The sequence below is a fragment of the Phodopus roborovskii genome, unplaced genomic scaffold (genome assembly GCF_943737965.1).
Source record: "Phodopus roborovskii unplaced genomic scaffold, PHOROB, whole genome shotgun sequence".
NCBI lineage: Eukaryota > Metazoa > Chordata > Mammalia > Rodentia > Cricetidae > Phodopus > Phodopus roborovskii.
Window position 1 is genome coordinate 2,832,501 of NW_026125506.1, and position 20,253 is coordinate 2,852,753.

The window sequence follows — 20,253 nt, forward strand, 5'->3', positions numbered from 1 at the left end:
CTCACATCCTCTGTCAGGCAGCAGCAGCCAGCTGTGAGATGTGGGTAATGACTTCCTCTCTTTCTGCCCTTGCCTCCCCTTCAGAGGGCGTGCGGGATGAGTGGTGACCTATTAGGATGCCGTTAGGGTAGATGACATAGTGCAAGGGCATTCTTAGAGCCCTCACAGGGAGCTCTTATGAGTGTAAGCATCGCTGCTGCCAAGAAGAGAGGCACCAATGAGCCTCACCTGAGTTAAAGAAACATGCCACCGTCATCCACATCACAGTCACCATCACTAACCACGTTCATCAGCTGTGGCCATTGTCATTATTGCCATCTTCACTGTTATCACCATCATATCCATCATCGCCATCATCACCTTCACCATCAGCATCATCACCATCATCACCACCATCAACACCACAGTCATCACCATCATCATCACCATCATCTTCATCACCATCATCATCTTCATCACCATCATCATCATCTTCATCATTATCTTCATCACCATTACCATCATCACCATCATCATCACCACCATCATCACCATCACCATCATCACCACCATCATCTTCATCATCATCATCACCATCATCATACCATCATCTTCATCATCATCTTCATCACCATCATCATCACCACCATCATCACCATCATTTTCATCATCTGTGGCCACCGCCATTATCGTCACCCTCGCCATCACCACTGTTCTCACCAATGTCGCCCGTATCTACCATCACTCATCCACACTATCATCACCACTATCACTAAAGTCACCATCATCACCATCACCATCACCACCACCATCTTCACTACCCTCACCACACTCACCACTGTCATCATTATTTATCACCATGGTCCTGGCTAGATTTTTATGTCAACTTTACACAAGCTAGCATCATCTGAGAGGAGGGAGCTTGAGAAGATGCCTCCATGAGATCCAGCTGTAGGGCATTTTCTCAATTACTGATTGATGGGGGAGGGCCCAGCCCACGGTGGGTGGGGCCGTCCCTGGGCTCTGGTCCTGGATCCTATAGGAAAGCAGGCTGAGCAAGCCACGGGCAGCAAGTCAGTGAGCAGCTCCCTCCATGTCCTCTGCATCAGCTCCTGCCTCCAGGGTCCTGCCCTGACTTCCCTCTGTGACCTAAAAGTATAATTGGTGATGCACCCTCCCTGATCCTGGTCTTTATCACAGCAATATATTCACTCAACGGGAAGAGGCAGAGGTGGGATTTGAACTCAGGTCTGCCTGCTACAAAGTGGTGAGGTTCTGGCCCCTAGCACATTCCACATGTAGTTAATCCCACTGTTAGCGCCCCCAGCCGTGTGGAAGGAAGTGAGCAGACTGGCTACATATCCTTGCTCAGGTATTTTCACAAGGCCATGATCATAGGAGGAGACCCCACTGTGCACGTCCAATGAGATCCCCCTCTTACTAAAGTTCCAAGGAGTAAGATAGGAGGTCCTGCTTCAAAACAGCTACCCCACCATGAGCTGGAGGTGGCCTCAGACACAGGGAACCTGGCTCTTCCTGAGCAGGACAGCTTACAGAGGGGCCTGAGTCACACTTCAGATACCAAGCCTTCTAGACAGAGTCTGCTAAATGTGGGTCTCAAGACAATTCAGTGGCTGTTTCCCCCACAAACCCAATTATCTATTACAGGGCCCTCTGTAGCCCAGGCTGGCCTGGAACCAACACGTAGCTGAGGATAACACTAAACTTCTGATTCCCCTTCCTCTGCCACTGGAGTGCTAGGGTGACAGGCATGGCCACCATGCCTGGATTTATGTGATGCTGGGCACAGAACCCAGGGCTTTGTGCATTGGAGCCAAAGACTCCACCTACCGAGCTGCGTTCCCTAATCTTCATCACCCCTTTAAAACAGTCCCCATTTGCTCCATCCTTCACCCACACACTCAAAGCCAGAGGGTGGAGGTGACCGAGGCCATCCCCTGTGCCTCAAGGGGGATGAGTCAGTGTGGAACAAGCCCTGCTGGTCCCCCCCCCCAAGGGAGGGACGCAGGAGGTGTCCTCAACCACTTCTCCCACGGTTCTGCATTTCCAAATCCACTCCCTCCCGCAGAGTGTCTTCTTGGGTATCCCAAAATAACTTCAGAGTCACAGAGCTCAACATGAGCAAGAGCTGGCTCACAGGTGAACCTCCCCCGCCTGCAGCCCAGCCAGGAAGCTGACTCCACCACTGCAGCCACTGGCCACGTGCCCACCGTGGCCACCACTCACCACAGAAGGAGATGATGTGGCTGCTGTCTTCGTGGACAAACTTCCGGGTAACGGCCTCCTCCATGATCTGCTTCACCTGCAGGATGCACAGGGGTCAGGGAGACTGGTTGGATGGGGTGCTGCACCCCTGGGCCCATGCTGTCCCCCACAGAGTGTCTTGGGTGTTTGGGTAACCCCCTTTTTCCTTCCACAGCCTCTTGGTCTCAGGCAGATCTGTGGCTGACAGCTACACACTGCCCATTTCACTTAATTTGCACAGTTTATCACCTCTTCCAGATACCACACGAAATGCCCTCCCCTGTCCACAGATCTCCAACACAGATCCTTCAAAGGATGCTCTGCCATTCCTGCTCTGGTTCCTGTGGTGCCGATTCTGCATCCCCTCTCCAGAGTATAAGTCCCCTGCCTTGCCCTTGTCCACAGTGCGTATTAGGTGCTCAATAAAGAACCCTTGGATGTGCGGTGAGTTCGAAGATAAAGGAATCGGGGGACAGTCAATTATGAGATCCTGGAAACCTGGGATCAAACCCCTGCTTCCCTGGACTTGCACCCCACTGTGCAAAGCCTTTCTTCCTGGGCCTCAGTTTCCCCACCTTGAGTCTGAGGTCAAAAGGTGATCCGAATGCCTACGCCAGAAATCCATCACAGGACCTCTAACACAGGGCAAAGGAAGCCAAGTTCATGACAACCCCCCCCCCGCCAGCCCAGTGAGACCCATTCAGTTCCCTTGCAGCCCACCACACCCCACCCAGCCTGAGGTGACCACAGCACCTGCAGCCCCTGTCTCTTCCTGCAGGCACACACAGGACTGAGCATCACCAACACTGTCACATGTCACTAAGTGCTCAGAGGCAGCCTGGCAGCCACAGCCTATCCACCAGCGTCAGCATCAGCCCTGTGAACTATGACTGGCTTGGTGGGAAACCAACTACAATGGCCGGGCTCCACCAGGAGCCCTTCTGAGCCTGAACCCCTCTGCAAGGCCCAGGGTATCACCCTGCGTTACAGATGTGACATTGGGATTTGAACCCAGGGCCTCAAGTATGTTAGACAAGCACTCTAACACTGAGCCACACCTCCAGCCGGATCTTCCATGAATGCCATGGAAGGAAACCAGAAGTCAAAGGCAGAAGGGCAAACAGGAAAATCCACAAACGTGCAGAAATGAAACAGCTTATCTGCCAGTCCAAGAAGCCCCAGGAGACATTGGAAGAGATCTTGAGAGAAATCGGAACAATCACAACATGGCCTACTAGATGTGAGACCCACTAGGTGTCAGACCCACTAGATACAGGAGACTAGCTCTGAGAGGCGAGTGCAGTGGGAAGCCATGATGTTAAAAGGAAGCCTTACCTTTACTTCTTAGGAACGAGCAAACAGGAAGAAATAACCCCAAGGCAACAGAAAGAAGGAGATAATAAAGACTGAAACAGAGACGAAATACAGGGCCAGCAAGATGGCTGAGTGGGTAAAGGTGCTTGCTGCCAAGCCTGACTACCTGCGTTCGAAGCCCAGGGACCCACAAGGCGGAAGGAGAAAGTGGACTCTCGCAAGTTGTCCTCTGACCTCTGCTAGCATGCCATCACACAGTAAATAATGTAAGAAAAGCAAATAAATGAGAAATGAAAGAGCAGAGGTCTGGACACAGCCTGCTGACCTTGCATGACCATGGCTCTGCCAGGCTGATGTCCCCTGAGCCCTGGCCCAGCCTCCCTCCCCCCCAACAGCTGGTCTAGCCTGGGACAGCTGAGGGACTCTGCTAACTGGCTGACACTCCATGCCTCTGCAGTGGCTGCTGTGTCTTAGGCAGGCATGGTTCTGCTGCCAAGGTCCTCATATTTTTCGGAGGCAGCCATCTGCCTGTCCCGCCACCCCCCCCCCCCGCCCCCGGGCTTCTCTGACGAAGAAGCTGTGCTGCCTGCCTGTGTGTGGAGACACCAGGCCCCATCTGCTCTGTGTCCCCAAAGGAAGCCATGAGCCTCCTCAGGACATGAGGCAGGTCCCCAGCTTTCTCTCAGGGCTGGGGGAGGGGGGCGGGCACGCAAAGAACCAGCCTTTGTAAGTTCTGCAGTGGGCACCCTCAGACCTGCCCTACTCTGCTTTCTAGAATGTTCATCTCCCTCTATTCCTTCCCCCGACATTTCTCTCACACCCCAACTCTCTTGCTGTGGCGGGGTCTCCTCCCCGACTGGCTTTGTACTGTGTTGTGTACTCCCCCCCCCCCGGGCTGGTTATTTTAAAACACTGTCTTCTACTAACTTAGAATATGATCCTACTTGGAAAGAAAGTACTTAAAATTAGGTCATTGTGGTCCTCATGTGAGGAGGGAAAGACACAGGACAGATGGTCCAGAGGGAAGGTGGCATCTAGAAGCCACCGAGAGAGGTCTGGAGGGTCCTTCCTTCACAGCCTCCAAAACGGCAGCACATTCCTGCTCTGTGTGTCCATCTGTCTGTGGTATTTTTGTTACAGTAGCTCAAGCAAATGAGACACCACTCTCTGCAGCATCAGGACCCACGTCCTCCTCATCTCTGTCCTTTGCCTGTACCAATGATGCACCCAGCTCCCCAGCATGCCCTCATCCCAGGCCCCACTCCTTGCCAGGGAAGCCTCAGGCATCCACAGAGGGACCACTCCCCTCCGTCTACCTCCCCTCATGCCCCTTCCTTGGTGCTGAACTCATCTCCATCCAGAACAGCTGGGCTGTGGGAACCAGAGGTGAGAGCTTCATGGGAAATGACAGGCGCCTGCCCTGAAATCACAGCCAGGTGGGGAAAGCCCTCCTCTCATTGGTCAGATCTGAGTGCAAGGCAGGGAGGAGAGTGAGCTGTGGGGATGGGGCCATCCTGGGGGCTTTGGGGACCAAGATCGGGACTGGATAAGAGGCCCATGGAACCACAGAGGTTCAGCTCAACTCTTGGCCCCTGCCCCAGGCTCACTTTAGATGACCCGGGCTAGGGATGATCACCAGTTCTCAACCATGCTTAACCTGTGTTGGAATATCAAAAAGGGAGACTTGGGGAGGGGTTTCCACACCCCTTTTCCAGGGGGAAGAGGAGCAGTGGCTATGAGAGAAGGCATCGTCCGAGCCCCCCAGGAAAGAAGGAAGCTTGTCTGAGCCCATCCCCCATGGTTGCCCCCTGAGCCCCCCTTTCCTGCTCCCTCCCCATCTAGGTCACCACGGAGGGTGGTGCTTATTCCTGGTCCCTGCTGTCCCCCTACCTGCCTGAGAACTAACTCCTTCCCTCTCTCTAGTCAACGACCTCTTCATTAAACTTTTTTTCCCCAAGAGCAGTTTCGGGGAACCATCTGTTTCCTATGGACACCCTGACGGGACAGTCCACACACACACACACACACACACACACACACACACACACACACTGAACCAAATCCAAAGCCATCTGTTGATGGGCCCTGAAAGGAAATTCAGAGAGGTTGAGCCCCTCCCCTGAGGTTACACAGCACACCGCCCAGGGCGGTCACATGGGGCGGGGTGAGGGGCTGCTGCAGCAGGGGTGGCTGTGCAACTGTGACCCTCCCACCTGGGCTCATCTCCTACGCCCAGCTAAATGATTTCTCAGAAGCTGATGGCAGGCTCAGCCCGAGGCCAGGAAAGGAAATTAAAAAGGCTGTGAATGACGGCAGGGGCAAAGCTCTCCCTCCCACAGGAAGCCACAGGAAGTGCCCTCGGAGGACGGCACTGTCTCCACACGGGAGGCACAGAGCCCATGCCCACTCTGAGGGAGAGAAGCTCTCTGGACAGACCAGGGGCGGGGCAATCTGGGGAGGAGGATCAGAGGCCAAAGCCCTTTGCACCCGGCAGGCTCCCAGGTGTGGCATGCCCCATCTCAACCCGAAGACTTAGGTTCACGAAGCCCACAGTTGCTGGGGGCAGTGGCCCTGGGGTGACATCCCGATCCTTAGGGACTGCGAGGTTTTTTCTTTTTTTAAAGCTTTGGTCTTGAGCATGCAGGGTGATGGAGATGCCACCCCAAGCCCACAGAGACCCCGCCTGAGCTTGCTAGTCCCAGCAAGCTGGGTCCACTCTGCTGGCACCTCAGGGTGCCCTTCTGTGGCTGCCGCGGAGACGACATGGGTGGAAGGGCCACCAAGGCAACGTAATACACAGTAGGCACCTATTCATCTTTGAGGAAGGGTCTGAGGTAGCCCAGGCTGGCCTCCAACTTTCTATGTAGCTGAGGGTGACCTTGAACTCCAGATCTCCCCGTCTCAACCTCCCAAGTTTTAGGATTGCAGGCCTGAATCCCCGCTCCTGGTTGTGTGTGGTGTTATGGATGGGATCCAGGGCCTCCAGCTCACCATCAACTCTACCAGCCGAGCTGCATCTCCAACCGCACACTGTCCCCACTCGCCCAGGTCACCCCAGAAACTGTGCAGGTACAGCTATCCTGGTGAGGTTCCGGGGTGGGGAAACTGAGGCATGGGATTTCTTTTTTCTTTTTCAGGTAATTCACCCCAGATCCAAGGAGAACAACCCGGGGTCCTTGTCTCACAACAAGCTACTGACAACATTTCAGTTTTAAGGAAGAGAGAAGGCATGTACTATGGCCTTGCTGCGTACTCGATGCTCACACTGGCATCATTGTCTTTACATATGTAGGCACACAGACATAAATGCTGTCAGAACATCCACACACACTAAATAAAGGTAATTTAAAAAAAAAAAAAATAGCCAGGCAGTGAGTGGAGACGCATGCCTTTAATCCAGCACCTGGGTGGCAGAAGCAGGCGGACTTCTGAATTCACCCTGGTGTAGAGAGTGGATTCCAGGACATCCAGGGCTATTTAGAGAGACCGCCGTCTCAAAAGAAGAAAAACAAAGGGTCTGAAACTGAACTGGGCATGATGACAGACCTGAAATTCAGGCACTCAGGAGAAGGGGCAGGAAGATCTGAGACCCTGTCTCAAAGCAGACAAGCCAGCCAGTAAGCAGAGCTGTCCAGGAAGATCTGAGACCCTGTCTCAAAGCAGACAAGCCAGCCAGTAAGCAGAGCTGTCCAGCTAGCTGGGTCTCTTTTGGGGGAAGCTAGCAGATCTGAAGCCTCAAGCAAACAGATGAGCAACAAGGAACTGCAAAGATGAGAGGGCATGAGCTCTCCACAGGGGAGCGCTCACGGGCTTTACATGAATGGCCAATGAGCCTCCACTCAGGGCTGACCAGGGCACAGCTGATCCTGGGGCAGTGGCGGCCCCGCCCCTCCACGTAGGCCTCCACACCTGCCTCCATTCAGACACCAACCAGTCCTGCCCTTCCCCTGCCTCCCACCTGTAAATATTTAAACAGCTCAGGAGAATGGCTCTCCAGAGGGAGTCAGGGCAGCTTGCGAAGTCAGGCAGGTCCTGGGCCTACTGTTGCCCTGCTTGATGCCCACCACATGTCCACACCCTCCCGCCGCCCACCTGGAGCTCTACCAGGCTCCAAACCGACTCCCACATTCCCATCTCCTGCCCAGTGCCCCTTGGAGGGGACCCGCTGCCCCAGCCGGCAGAAGGAGGCTAAGAATTCCAGAATCTCCAGGGAAATTCCAGAATCTTCAGGCAGAGAGTCTTCCCCGGGACCCTGCACATAGAGCTGCACCAAATCAAGAGAGGCCTTTGAGGGACAGAGATAGAGCAGGAAGGAGCCCTTGGGAACCACTAGGCCCAGGTCAAATCCTGTCACTCATAGGATAACCTCTAGCCCGGGTTTCCCGTGGTGAAGGCGGTGTGTGTGTGTGTGTGTGTGTGTGTGTGTGTGTGTGTGTCTGAGACAGCTCTGCCCTCCCCCCTTATTCAGGGTTCCACTCACATGGCTCCTTGGAAGGATGCCCAACCCCCTTTCTAACGCCATCTAGAACACATTCTCATCCCTCGCGGCATGCTCTCTGCCCTTGGTGTACCCCACCATGCTGGCACTGTAAGTTTGTGGAATGCCTATCGGAGACCTTGAGCCCTACGGTACGGGGATGGCAGACGTGTATGATGGAGACCTGGTGATCTGGTGACCTGGTGATCTGAGGCCCCAATCCCAGTCCCCCCCCCCATCCTGTCCTTCCTGATGGGGCCGGGGTTTGTACGTCAAAGGTCAAAGGCCAAAGTCAGCAAGGCTCAGGAAAAAACTGAACTTTCTAGGTTTTAGGAGGCAGGCCCCACCCACCCAGATCTCAGACGCAGGGGGATTGTGTTAGTAAAAGCGCGTCTCAGATACTGTATTGCATGGACCTTTTTCGTCTGCCTCTCTGAAGCTCAGGCTTCACTGGGAGACATACTTGCAGGCCACAGCATAGGTCACACAGTTGCTTATTTTGGTGTTTAGCGCTTTAATTGTTAAAACAAACCCCTTGCCTTGATCCATAGGGATCCCTGGTTGCAGGCAGCCAGTAGACAGGCTTGAGTAAGGACCCCCGAGTCACGACTCAGATGAGGTCTGCAACCTCCACTGGGCACAGCTAAGACCCTGACAGCCCATGTCAGCACCTGCTCGGGGCAGCAAAAGCCTATGGATGGTGAGAGATGGATCATTGTGAGTGTTACCATTCTTCCCGTGTTCCCAATGAGACTGAGCCTGTGGAGGAAAGGGTTTGAGCTCCAGGGTGTCCCAGGTGGGGACAGCCAGGCAGCTACTCACCTGACCCCCCCCCCTGCAAATAAACATTAGGATCAGGGTCGCCAGCAATTCCTGGCTCCCCAGCCTTAATTCTGTTCCTGCCAGCCACTTCTCCCAGCCCACCTGGCACACACTGGCTCCCTGGCAGAATCGTGCTGCCAAGGGAACGTGCAGCTTCAGTTGCCGGTTCCAGGCTGAAGAAGGCAGCACCTCAAAGGCTGCAGTCTGCACGATGCCAACAGAGCCACTCTGGGACAGGTGCACACACAGGAGAGGCAGAGAGACTGCAGGATAAAGGGGAGAGAAACTAGGGGCTCCAAGGATGCGCCGGGCAGTGATGGGATTGCGTTACACACGCTTGTCCAAGTGACGAGGGTCCTGTGCCAAGGGGACCCTCAGTGTAAGCCACAGGCCTCCAAGGAGCTCTTAGTGGCAATGTGCAGGGCCAAGCGGTGGGGAACGTCTGTATGAGGCAGGATGAGGGTATATGGGGGATGGGACTCCAGGTCAGACCCTTCACCCTCTCCTCCATCTTTCCTGCCCCTCCCCATGCACACATAAGGGAAGCCAGGCTGGGGAGGATCACCCATGGCGCGAGAGGTACAGGCCGGTCGGAGGACAGGCCGGTCGGAGGACAAGCCAGGGAGGTATGAGGTGGGAGCCGCAGGCCCCAGAGGCTGCACAGGGTCGGGAATTGTTCCCTGCCCACTCCCAACCCACTTCTGTAAATAGGTGCTCAGACTGCAGGATGCAGTTCCGTGGCTCAAGGGACCGAGCGGCAGTTAATGGTTTACCCGCTGGATATAAATAGGCACTGGGCATGGTTCCCTGACGGAGGACTTGAGAACTGGCCAACCCCACAACTACAGAGAAAGGTGTTCTAAGCAGAGGGTAAGGTTCCTACCAACCCCCTTACCTCCTTTACCAGTGCCCCGCCCCCCACCCTTCCTTCCCATGGGATGAGGACGTTGGGAGGAGGAGCCCCAGCCTCCTCCACATCCGGAGAAATGAGCTGTGGCTCGTGCTTCACATCCCACCCACACCCGAGAGAGCCTGCTTTCTCCCAGGCCCCAGGTGTGCCGCATGGCCGAGGTCCCTGGCAACGCCCCATCTCCAGATGCACAGCCTGTAGATGAGCAAGGAAGGCTCACAGACTCTGAGCAAGGCCCCTCCCCTAAAGAACGCCTAAACTTGGGGTGTGTGCGAAAAGAATAAGTTTCAGGGTTGCAAAAAACAAAACAAAACAAAAACCCCTCAGATAAACAGAGGTCGACCTTCCCCTCCCTGACCTGAAAAGGGAAAGAAAGCAGTTCCAACGCTGTTTTTAAGGGACGGGTTTAGATTGTGATGCCCCCAGCTACCCGCTATGTGCGGATAGGCAACGTGCCTTCGTGTAAACGTCTCTAAAATGGGATAACACACAGGCCCTCCCCCTCAGATGGCTGCGATATTTTTGCATTACAAGGGTGAACATATACCAAGCACTTGGTATAATAGCTAGAAGGAGCTAGAAGTTTCTAGAAATGCTCTATATAACCATTGTCCCATAAGGTCCCACTATCTCTGTGGATCTGTTGAGCGCTTGCAAAGGAGCTGGGATTATAAAAGAACCGTCTCTTATTTTCATTGTGATGTTTGCACAAGCCAGCGCGCGCGCATGTGCGCGCGCGCACCACTGTGCCTGTGTGAAGGTCAGAGGACAACCTCAGCTGCCAGCCCTCACCTGTCTGTCACCTTATTTGAGACAATCTCCTGGCTGCTTTTGTTTCTTAGGCCAGGTCAGCTGTGCTGCGAGTTTGGGGATCGGCCTGGCCCCACCCCCACACCCCTCACCTCCGGCAGGCGCTCTGGGATTATAGCCCCTTAGGCATTCACAAGGGTTCTGGGGATGCAAACTCAGGCCCTCAGCCAGCCCTCTCCTCAGCCTAGGAGCTGTAAGCGGGGACCTGTGCCTACGTGTGCGCTGGCTAGGCAGGGCCTGGAGCACAGGGAGGAATTAGGGCCATCGGGGTGTTCTGCCGTGCGCTTGCGTTCTCTGAAGGGGTCGAAGAGCCTTCTCTCTCCTGTTTGATTGAGCTGTTGGAAGTCAGTTTGCCTCACTGGCGCTGGGCTGCCCTGACCTCCAGAGTCCTGCTGTCTGGGTGAAACAGGTGCAGGCAGTGTAAGGATTCAGGCATTATACTGGCCTGCCCCTGTCACCTGGCAGGATGCACGCAGGCAGTACTCTGGTCAGCCCAGGGTTCCATGAGTACAATCTGCACGGAGATGCAAAGGACCCTTTAAGAGAAAGACCCTGGCCTTTCACTCTCTTCCTGCTCTCTCTTCCGCTGTTCCCCTGGGGCAGACAGGACTTTTCCTCTCTCTCTCTCTCTCTCTCTCTCTCTCTCTCTCTCTCTCTCTCTCTCTCTCTCTCTCTCTCTCTCTCTCTCTCTCTCTCTCTCCTCTCTCTCTCCTCTCGCTGCGTCTCTTTACCTCTGTTCTCTTCCTTTCGCCCTCCCTCCCCTTTCTAATAAAACGTCTCACTTAAGCTCTGTCTGCCTGGCATGTTTGTGCCCCCCTCTCCTTGGTCACCCCTCCTGGTCAACACAGCATTCCCTCCATTCACTTCTAGCTTTATCCTAAGAGGCAGGATGTTCCTCTGCCCAGGGGGCCGAGCTCCCTTCTGGCTGTGGATGGTCCTGGTTCCAGCCCTGTGTCCAGCTCCCTGCCTGCCATTTCCTACCCATGCTCCTCTGCTTTGCCCCCCAGACTTGACCAATCACGGCATCCTGCCCCGCAGTGGGGGGCACAACCTGTGAAGGAGGTGGACCAGACCCAAAGGCAGGGAAGTTCTTTTTCCTGTTGTGATGGGGATGCCGGGCATTGTGTTGCCTCCTCACAGAGCCAACAAACACGTTGAACAGCAACACACAGAGTTGGAAGCAAGGGACTCTGATGGCATTCCTGGAACCCTGGATACAGCTGTACCTGAACCCGCTCACCCCAAACTTCCCAAACACTTGAACGAAGACATCTGCTTTTAGCCCTTTCACTTTGCAGATTTAGTTTCCTAGCTGGTTTTATTAGGGAATATTGATGCTGAAATGGACAGAAGATGGTGTGCCTGCTGCTTTTTGGCTGTGTGACCTTGTCTGTGTTTATTAACCTCTCTGGGCTTCGGTCCCCTTGCCCGTGATGGGGAGCAGCTGCCTAGTCCACAGGAGGGCTGTTTTGTGATTAATAAGAGGGAAAGCATTTAGAATCCATGGTCAATAAATGGAAGCTGCTAGAATTTCACTAATTAAGAACAAATTGCTAAGCGATAATAATTAGAAGGGATTCAATGCCTGAGTATCACTGGGTCTCTAAATTACTGTGGCTCCAAAGATCTGATTTTTATTTTATTATGTTTTGGGAGAAGACATATAGCCTAGGCTAGCCTCAAATTCACAATGGAGTGGCAGATGACCTTGAAGTCCTGATTCTTCTGCCTCTACCTCCCTAGTGCTCCATGCCTGCCCCCCCACTCCATCTGTTCTATTTTTGTTGTTTTTGAGACAGGGTCTCTCTTTATAACTGTGGCTGCCCTGGCACTTGCTCTGTAGACCAGGCTGACCTCGAACTCACAGAGATCAGCCTGCCTCTGCCTCCCGAGTGCTGGGACTAAAGGCGTGGGCTACAACTCCCAATTCTAGTTCTGTTTTGTTTTCTTTTTCGCCCCTGTGGTCTTTCTCTGGCCCTTTTATAAACACCCACAGTCTGTCCTCGAGAAGGAGGAGCCAGAATTTATTCTTCAAGCTTCTCAACTGTTGAAGAGAAATGCCACTGTCAGCATTCCCAACCCTCAGGGTCCTAGGACCTGGGAACATATAACAGCAGGGGTAATGCCCAGGGAGTCTGGCTTCCTCAGACTGTCCCCTGTGGGCTGACAGGAAGACAGAGCAGAGGGGAGACCCCGCGCTGTCCACCCCAGGACAGGGACACAGCCAGCCAAGGACTCAGCTATTCCAACTCAACTCTTAAGAGAGAGTGGCGGGCTTTGGGACAGCAGGGACATCGGCGTCACTGCACAGAAGCAAGGCTGCCAGGGGTCTATCCCTGGAGAGGGTCAAACACTACCCGAGGGCGAGCACACTTCATAAGGGCTCTTGAATAGTTGGTTTTGGCTCTAGCAGAAAGGAGAGTGGAGTTTGAAGCCAGGCCCTCTAGGCTGCAGCATGGACATTTCTGTGACTGAAGGGGGCGAGTGACCTGCCACCCTTGTGTCTTTAATGATCACCATAAGACATGGTGCTTCATCAACCCCAGGGCAACTTGGGCATGGCCTGGGCTGAGCTCAGCCCGAGTGCCTTGTTTCCCACAGTCTAACCTGATGGTGGGGGTGGAGTGATGGGGATGATTATAGTGATGATGGTGGAGATGACGTGTGAATGGTGGTGGGGTGGGGTGATGATGCTGGCCTGTGGGGATGTCTTGTGACTTTAAGCAGCACCCATGGCCTTCTTCCTGCAGATGCTGAGGGAGCTCCCACAGCTGTCACAACCAAATGTCCCCTGGGGCAGAGCTGCACACTTAACACTAAAGAGGCATTGACTCTTGTGTTTGATTCAAAGCTTGCAGGGCAGCCTGCCTGCTATCTGGCAACTGTTCTGAGGTGGCCAAGTCATCCTCTGTCCTTCATCAGAACTGCAGGGTTAGAATGAAACCCAAGCATCTCCATGGCAACACCACTCATTCCCTCGTTCCTTCAGCCTCCTGAGCACACACCTCCTTCCTTCCATCATCTCATCTCCCGCTTCAGGGCTGGGGAGGGGGGGTGGGATGTGCTCCCCATCTAGTCACAGCTTAGCAGCTGTGAGGACAGCCAGCTCCCCACACCCCACCACAGCGAGCTGCAGCTTTCCCAGAAGGACCCATCTCTTTCTAGGGTCTCATGTGCCACCCCGCCAGCCCCTGCTTCCTCCTCTCCGCCTCCTGGCAGCAGCCAGAGGCAGGAAACAAGGCAGTCAGTCTCTTAGCTTCCGTTATCAACCTGGGTCACGTGGCTGGCTCTTTTAATGGCTGTTGTCCTGACAACGGGAAGCCAGTCCCTGCTTGCTCTGGGAACCAAAACAAAATTAAGGGGTGGCGGCAGGGAGGGGAAGGCAAGCCAGAAAGGAGTCAGCTAAAAGCTGGTGGGCCTTAGCTGGAGAAAGCAGCATCACTCTGACAGTGACCCAACCCCGGAGGAGCATGGAGGACGCTTACACATAGCCTATCCTGCTCACTGAGTCACTTTCATCCCTATTATGACAAAACGGACACCCAGACACTGGAAAAAATAAAGACAGATGCTTCTGGGAGGCTGTGTGATTGATGAGCCATTGCAACGCCACATCCTGCAAGCATGCCGATGTTTTTGTTCAAATGCCCAGGGCCTGTGCTATGGAGGCCAGGGAACCCTTGTCCTGATCACTGTCGTGCCTACAGACCCTCTGTAGTGAATGAATCCAGGACTGGACTCCAGATCTTGTTGAACTCAGGGCTCCTTTCTGACCCTCATGATGGGTGTTGAGTCCTGAGAGCTCCTGGGGCTGGACAGAGCTCCCAGCCACACAGGCTCTGTGGGTGGCTGGAAGATGGCACCAGCAGGCTTGTACAGCTGTCTGGCTATCTAGGAATGCCCTCTGTCACCCTTTCCAGAGGAAGAGGGAGACGGGGCACAGAGGGGTGTAGCTCTTCTGAACCCAGAAGAATCGAGGCAGGGAAGACCTGATGGTCAGATCTTCAGGAAAATGTTTCCCTAACCCTCTAGAGCTGGGAGGTGGGCAAAGGAAGCTGTGGCCAGGAAGGTGAACTTAGAGGACCAACTTGAGAGCTCAAGGATGGCAGCCCTTCCCCCAATCCCCTGCACTGTACCCTTCAAACATGGCCCCTGCTTCTGGCCATGCTATACCCAGAAGGGTAATGGGAATCATGTCACCTCCCTACTGCAAGAGCTTCGGTGACCTGGGGTGATTGTCCTAACTCAGATCAACCTTCTTGGCTGGGTGCTGTTAGGAGTACTTCCCTACTGTGAGCCCCAGTTCTGCAGACACCATTTTCATGAGGTTGCTCTGTCTGCAGGGCACAGTGCATAAAAGTCCCCAGTGGAAGCTCGGAACCCCTGAGTGACCGCCCTCCATAAGCCAGGTCTTTGGCTGCAGATGCTGTTCAACAATCCGTGGAGTCCGGCAATGAGCTACCCTTGCCTGTCTCCGGGTAAGAAGAGCCCACTCCACTCAGGCTCAAGTCAAGAAGGCAGCTCACTCCAAAGCCAGTGGTCCCCAGAATCGAGGAGTCAGGCAGACATGTCATCACAGGACAGGAGGCAACATCCCCACAGTTGTGGGAGCACAAGCTAGATTGATGAGGATCAGCCCTGGCACACAGAGCCCCTGTGTTCCTCTGCACAGGAAATGGATTTCTCGTGAGAGAAGGGGTAGCTTATGAATGGCTTTGAGGGAGGAGGTGGCACACTTGAACTAGGGTGTCTCCTAATTTCCCCAGAGGCCTCCCTCGACATCTTTTCTACAGTCGAATCTTCTTTTGTCAACCATTTTGCTAATAAAGTGTGTGTGTTGGGGGGGGGGTCACCACAGGCTCTAACAGCCAAGGAACATGCTTTCCATCCAGGTCTGGGTAAAACTGAGCTGCAATCTTCCCGCTTTAACCGAGGTCTTCAAGACCTTCCCCCTGAAGGGAGGAAGGGCAGGGGGTTGGGGTCTGGATGGCACGTACCTGAGGTTTTCCAACAGATCTTTACAAAGACAGAGCCAAAAACGTCTAGGCCTTTCAGAGGGACACCCCGTCCCTCCCTTTATCATCTTACACACCACCTCATCTGAAAATTCTAGAATCTGCAACCAGCCCTGGAGCTGGTTCTTTAAACAAAAAGGGATATGCTACACACAGAGACACACCCACAAGCCCCAAGAGGAAGAAGGCACCGGCAACAGGTCCCAGCCTCCAGCTGCCCAGGTGGCTGCCACCAGGAAGGGAGGGCCTCCTGGGTGGCACCCGTAACGTACACACACATGCATCACACAGGTAGGTGTGCACCCAGGCACAGGCGTGCACACACACACACACACAAGCTCAGGAAGCAAGGGACAGACTCCAGCCTGATTCATAAATTCACAGGCAAGCAAAGTCTTGGGATAAGAACCCCAAGATGAAGATGGGAGGGGGGTGGAGGCTGAAGCATGGGGTGGAGACAAAATGGGGAGGGCTACACCACACCACACACATGCACTCAGCCTCACCCATTCACACAAACACACATGTATAGTGACAATATGGACATCGTCCTTGGTATCTCCAGTAAGTGCACACACGTGTTTCCCATACACATATGCACACAGACACATGTCCTGGGCTATGTTCGTCTACACCTACAGGCCCTCAGACATCCAAATGTCACCTCAGCCTTCTAAACTGACTCTACTCCCGAGGCCCTGGGAGGTTAGGCCTGGGCTCCTAGCTGACCCCTCCTCACTGAGGAGCCAGGCAGCCGCTCCTGTCTGATTGTGTGCATGGTAGGCATGCAAGCAGAGGGCAGCTGCCCTATGACCCTCACAGGCTCTCTTGGAGGTGGCTCCAAGGACTAAGAATCTGGGGTGGGGTAGGCAGACAGCTTCATGGTCCAAAATTGCACCTCTCCCCTGCCCCGAAGTCTAGTCTGCTTGGGGACATTCCGCATCACTAACGAGGAGTCCCACATCACCCTACCCCACCCCAGGAGTGAGGACCACCCACCTGCTCCTCCACAAGGAAAGGTCCCACCTAGAACCCTTCCGTTCCCACACCTAAAGGGTCTCACACCCTGAATCACCCCAGCCCTCCAGAGCGACCCTCCCGCCCCCCTGCCCCGGTCAATCGTGCACAGACGCGGGCCAGTTTGGTGACGGCGCTGGCCCTGTCACCCTGGGATGGCTGCCCCTACCTCCTTCTTCACGGTGCGCAGCAGCCTCTGGCGGGTCTCGGCCTCTGCGGGACAAGCAGGGAAGCGCGGTGAGCGGCGCAGAGGCCTTGGGGCCTGGCCGCCCTCCCGCCGCCCTCCCGTGCTTACCCGCAGGGACCGAAGCCATGGCTCGCGCTGGTCGGTGCCCGGCGCCCGGACTGGTCCCGGCTGCTCGCCCTGCTGCAACCGCGAGGGGCGGGTCCTGCGGTAGCTGAATGACAGCCCAGGACGTGGACGTCAGAACCCTCCCACCCGCCCCGCCCTCGAGCGCTAAGCGCCGCCTCCTGAACAATATATAGCAGATAGCATCTTCTCAGGCCCTCCTCCAGGACAGCGTCCTCACCCCAATCTCCTCCAGGACATCAACATCATCCCCCAGCCTCCTCCAGGACACATACCCGTCCTCACAGACCTCCTCCTCCTGGGCATCAGCATCATCCCGCGCCAAGCAGCCAACCTAAGATGTAGCACTGTGGTCTACACCATGTGTCTCCATCCATGCATATTTAAAACGGGGCAAAGCCAGACATGGGGGCACACACCTATCATCTCGCCAATGGGGAATCTGAGGCAAGGGCTCAGCCTGGACTACATAGTAAGGGCTTATCTCCAGAATAAAACTTGGTTCGTCCGGTATAAAGTGGATACAGGTTCTAGAATGATCTAATAACCATGTGAGATATTTGATATGTAATTCTCAACACAGACCAGAGGGAAAAGTACGGTGGCTACTGCCGCTTCCTATTATCATCCTCCTCCTCCCTTCCCCCTTTCCCTTTTAGACTCTGCTGAGATACTCTGGCTCTCCTCTGAAGAGGCTTTTCAAGGGCTCCCTTCCCTATTCTGGAAACTAGGGCTCCGTCCCTTAGGTTTCTACTCCTACGTAGAACTGCTGTCAGCCAGGACCTCCAGGGCTGGGTAGGACAAAGGTTTGTTCCACACAGAACCTTCATCAGCTACCTCCTACGTTCCCCACAACTGTGGCCCCAAGCGAGGTCATCAAATATTCACTGAGCACCTACAGCGTGCCAGGTCACAGGGTTGGGGAGAGGGACACATCGCTGTGGTACTTGGAGAGCAGACAGTAAACCATCCGGGGAACGAGGTAGAGGAACTGCAAGATTTAAAGCTCCGAAGTTGGGGTGTGCCTGTCCGGATGACAGCCCGAGAGGAGGTCAGCGGCTCTGGGCGGCAAAGCGAGACTGCTCACGGTGCAGCATGGGCCAAGGCCCCGTAGGCTCCTGGAGGCCATCTACTGAATGGGCAGTGTCTCCTCCACCCGCTTCCTCCCAAGCTCCAACCCAGCCCTCCATTCAGAACTAGAGAGCAGCCCAGGGCCCGCAGCTGTGGCCCCAGAGCCCTCCTTAAGTGTGGCGGTGAGGTTCTAGCCACAGCCCTCCCCTCACCCTCTCCAATGTGTTTGGTGCCTCCAGGATGCCAGAGTGTGGGAAATAAGAACTCGACAAAAAAATAAAATAAATAAGTGTAATCGAGGACTTAGTACGCGCTGAGCTCCGGTTGCTCAAATTCACTGGTCCCTACCCCCACCCTTTCACAACGAATTCCCTCCTCTCTGATGACTGTGGGCTTGTGTCGCTCGCTCGCACCCTCTGCGAAGCTTGACATCCCTTAGGAGAGCTTCCTAGTGGCCCAGAGACCTCCCCCCCCCCTCAGGTTCCACGGTGCCTTTGGCGCCAGGCGTCTGTATCTTCAGCGCCCTCTAGAGACCAACAAGGGCGTTGCATTCGTGTCCTCACCCTTCACAGCCCAGGAAGAACCCTAGCAAGAGCTGCGACTTTTTGATGAGGGCCAGCGCTGTGCGGTGAACGCCACGCATGTTGTCTCATTTAAGCTGCCAATCAACTCCACGAAGGATCCTCCAGAGAAAGCCTGTAAGACACATGACGGAGAGCAAGGGAGGCCGGACTGCAGGGCGAAGCGTTCTCAGTGCAGGGGGACCCCGGTTAGTTGCGGTGGATAATCTAAGATGCACACAGACAAGAGTGTATCTCGGAGCGTGCTGGCTAAGAGGGATCCTAGACTCCACAGGCAACGCAGCTGACCCGCCTTCCCTAGCCTTGTGCGAGCAGCTGGAGAGAGACCTGGAGAGAAAATGGCAGAGGAAGAGACAGATCACCTCTCTGCACTCACTTAGACAGGGACACGCGAAGTATTTTGGCATTGGATTTGAATCAGAATTTTGGCTTTTTATGGATGCTAGCTCGGCAGACACAGAGTGGAGCTGAGCCACTAGCCTTCGGGGATCTCCAAGTCAACAGCCCATCCCTGTGTGAGCTTATGTTTACGACGAATCCCTCTTCGTGTACATGCATGTACAACATACACGTGTGAGTGCACACATACAGCCCTGCCTCTGCATCCATGTAGGCTGCCCTGATGTAGAAGCCATGGAGGGTGCTGCTCACTGGCTTGCTCCTCATAGCTTGCTCAGCCTGCTTTCTTATTAGAACCCAGGACAACCAGCCCAGGGATGGCTCCACCCACCATGGGCTGTGTCCTGACCCATTAATCACCGATTAAGAAAATGTCCTACAGGCTTGACCACAGCTGGGTCTCATGGAGGCGTTTTCTCAACTGAGCTTCTCTCCTCTCTAGTGACACTAGCTTGTGTCAAGTTGCCATAATACTAGCAAGCACGGGTCACTATCCCCACAAGCTCAGGCTTGGGCTCTTTTGTTCAGTTTGAGACGGAAGTCACAAAGAGGCAGGAGGACACCATGTGGAAGAGACTTCGTTGGGGTCAATTTCTGGGGCTTAGGGTGGCAGCTGGGTAGGGTCCCAGGCTGCTCCCCGAGGGAGTCAGGGGAAGGCTTATATAGTCCGAGGAAACTGTAGTGCACCCCTTCACAAGCCTTTTCCCAGTGTGGTGTATTGTGTGTACGTGTTCACATATGTGTACATCTGTGTGTGAAGGAGCAGACACCCGTGTGTGCGTGTATTTGTGGAGGCCAGAGGTCAACGGTGGCTGCCTTCCTTAATTGATCTCCACTTTATCTTCCAAGACACTGAACCTGGAACTCACTCAGCTAGACTGGCTGGCTACTTACCCTGCCTCCGCCTCCATGGGATTGTAGATGTGCATGCTGGCCCCAGCTTTCATGTGGGTGCTGGGGTTGGAACTCGGGTCCTCACAGTTGCAGAGCACACACTTTGCTGACTGAACTGTCTTTCCGACCCACCTGTCCCCTACTGCCACTGCCATCTCAGAAGATGAAGGTAGTGTGCAGGGCACAGTGACACCCAACCAGAAACTGCTTCGTGGGAAATCAGGCCTCTCTTGTTCTGCCCCATTATCCACGGTCTCATAAAGGAAAAACCACCTTCATGACGGAAGAGCAGGAAGGACACGACTTTAGAAAATCATAAATGTACCCCTTCGGAGGGGGCAGGTGGATGCTCACACTGACATTTTTGCTGTGAAACTTCTGCACAATTC

General features: G+C 54.5%; 1 protein-coding gene across 1 annotated transcript in view; it reads right to left on the reverse strand.

Moving 5' to 3' along the window:
• The window catches only part of Sgsm1 (small G protein signaling modulator 1), a 641,040-nt gene that overhangs the window by 42,491 nt on the left and 578,296 nt on the right, over positions 1–20,253 (reverse strand). Inside the window, exons 2-4 of the mRNA XM_051176440.1 lie at positions 16,905–16,924; positions 16,779–16,822; positions 2,227–2,302 (exon numbers count right to left, since the gene is read on the reverse strand). Coding sequence (XP_051032397.1) covers positions 2,227–2,302; positions 16,779–16,822; positions 16,905–16,923 — 139 coding nt within the window. The 5' untranslated portion in view covers position 16,924. The remainder of the gene's footprint in view (positions 1–2,226; positions 2,303–16,778; positions 16,823–16,904; positions 16,925–20,253) is intronic.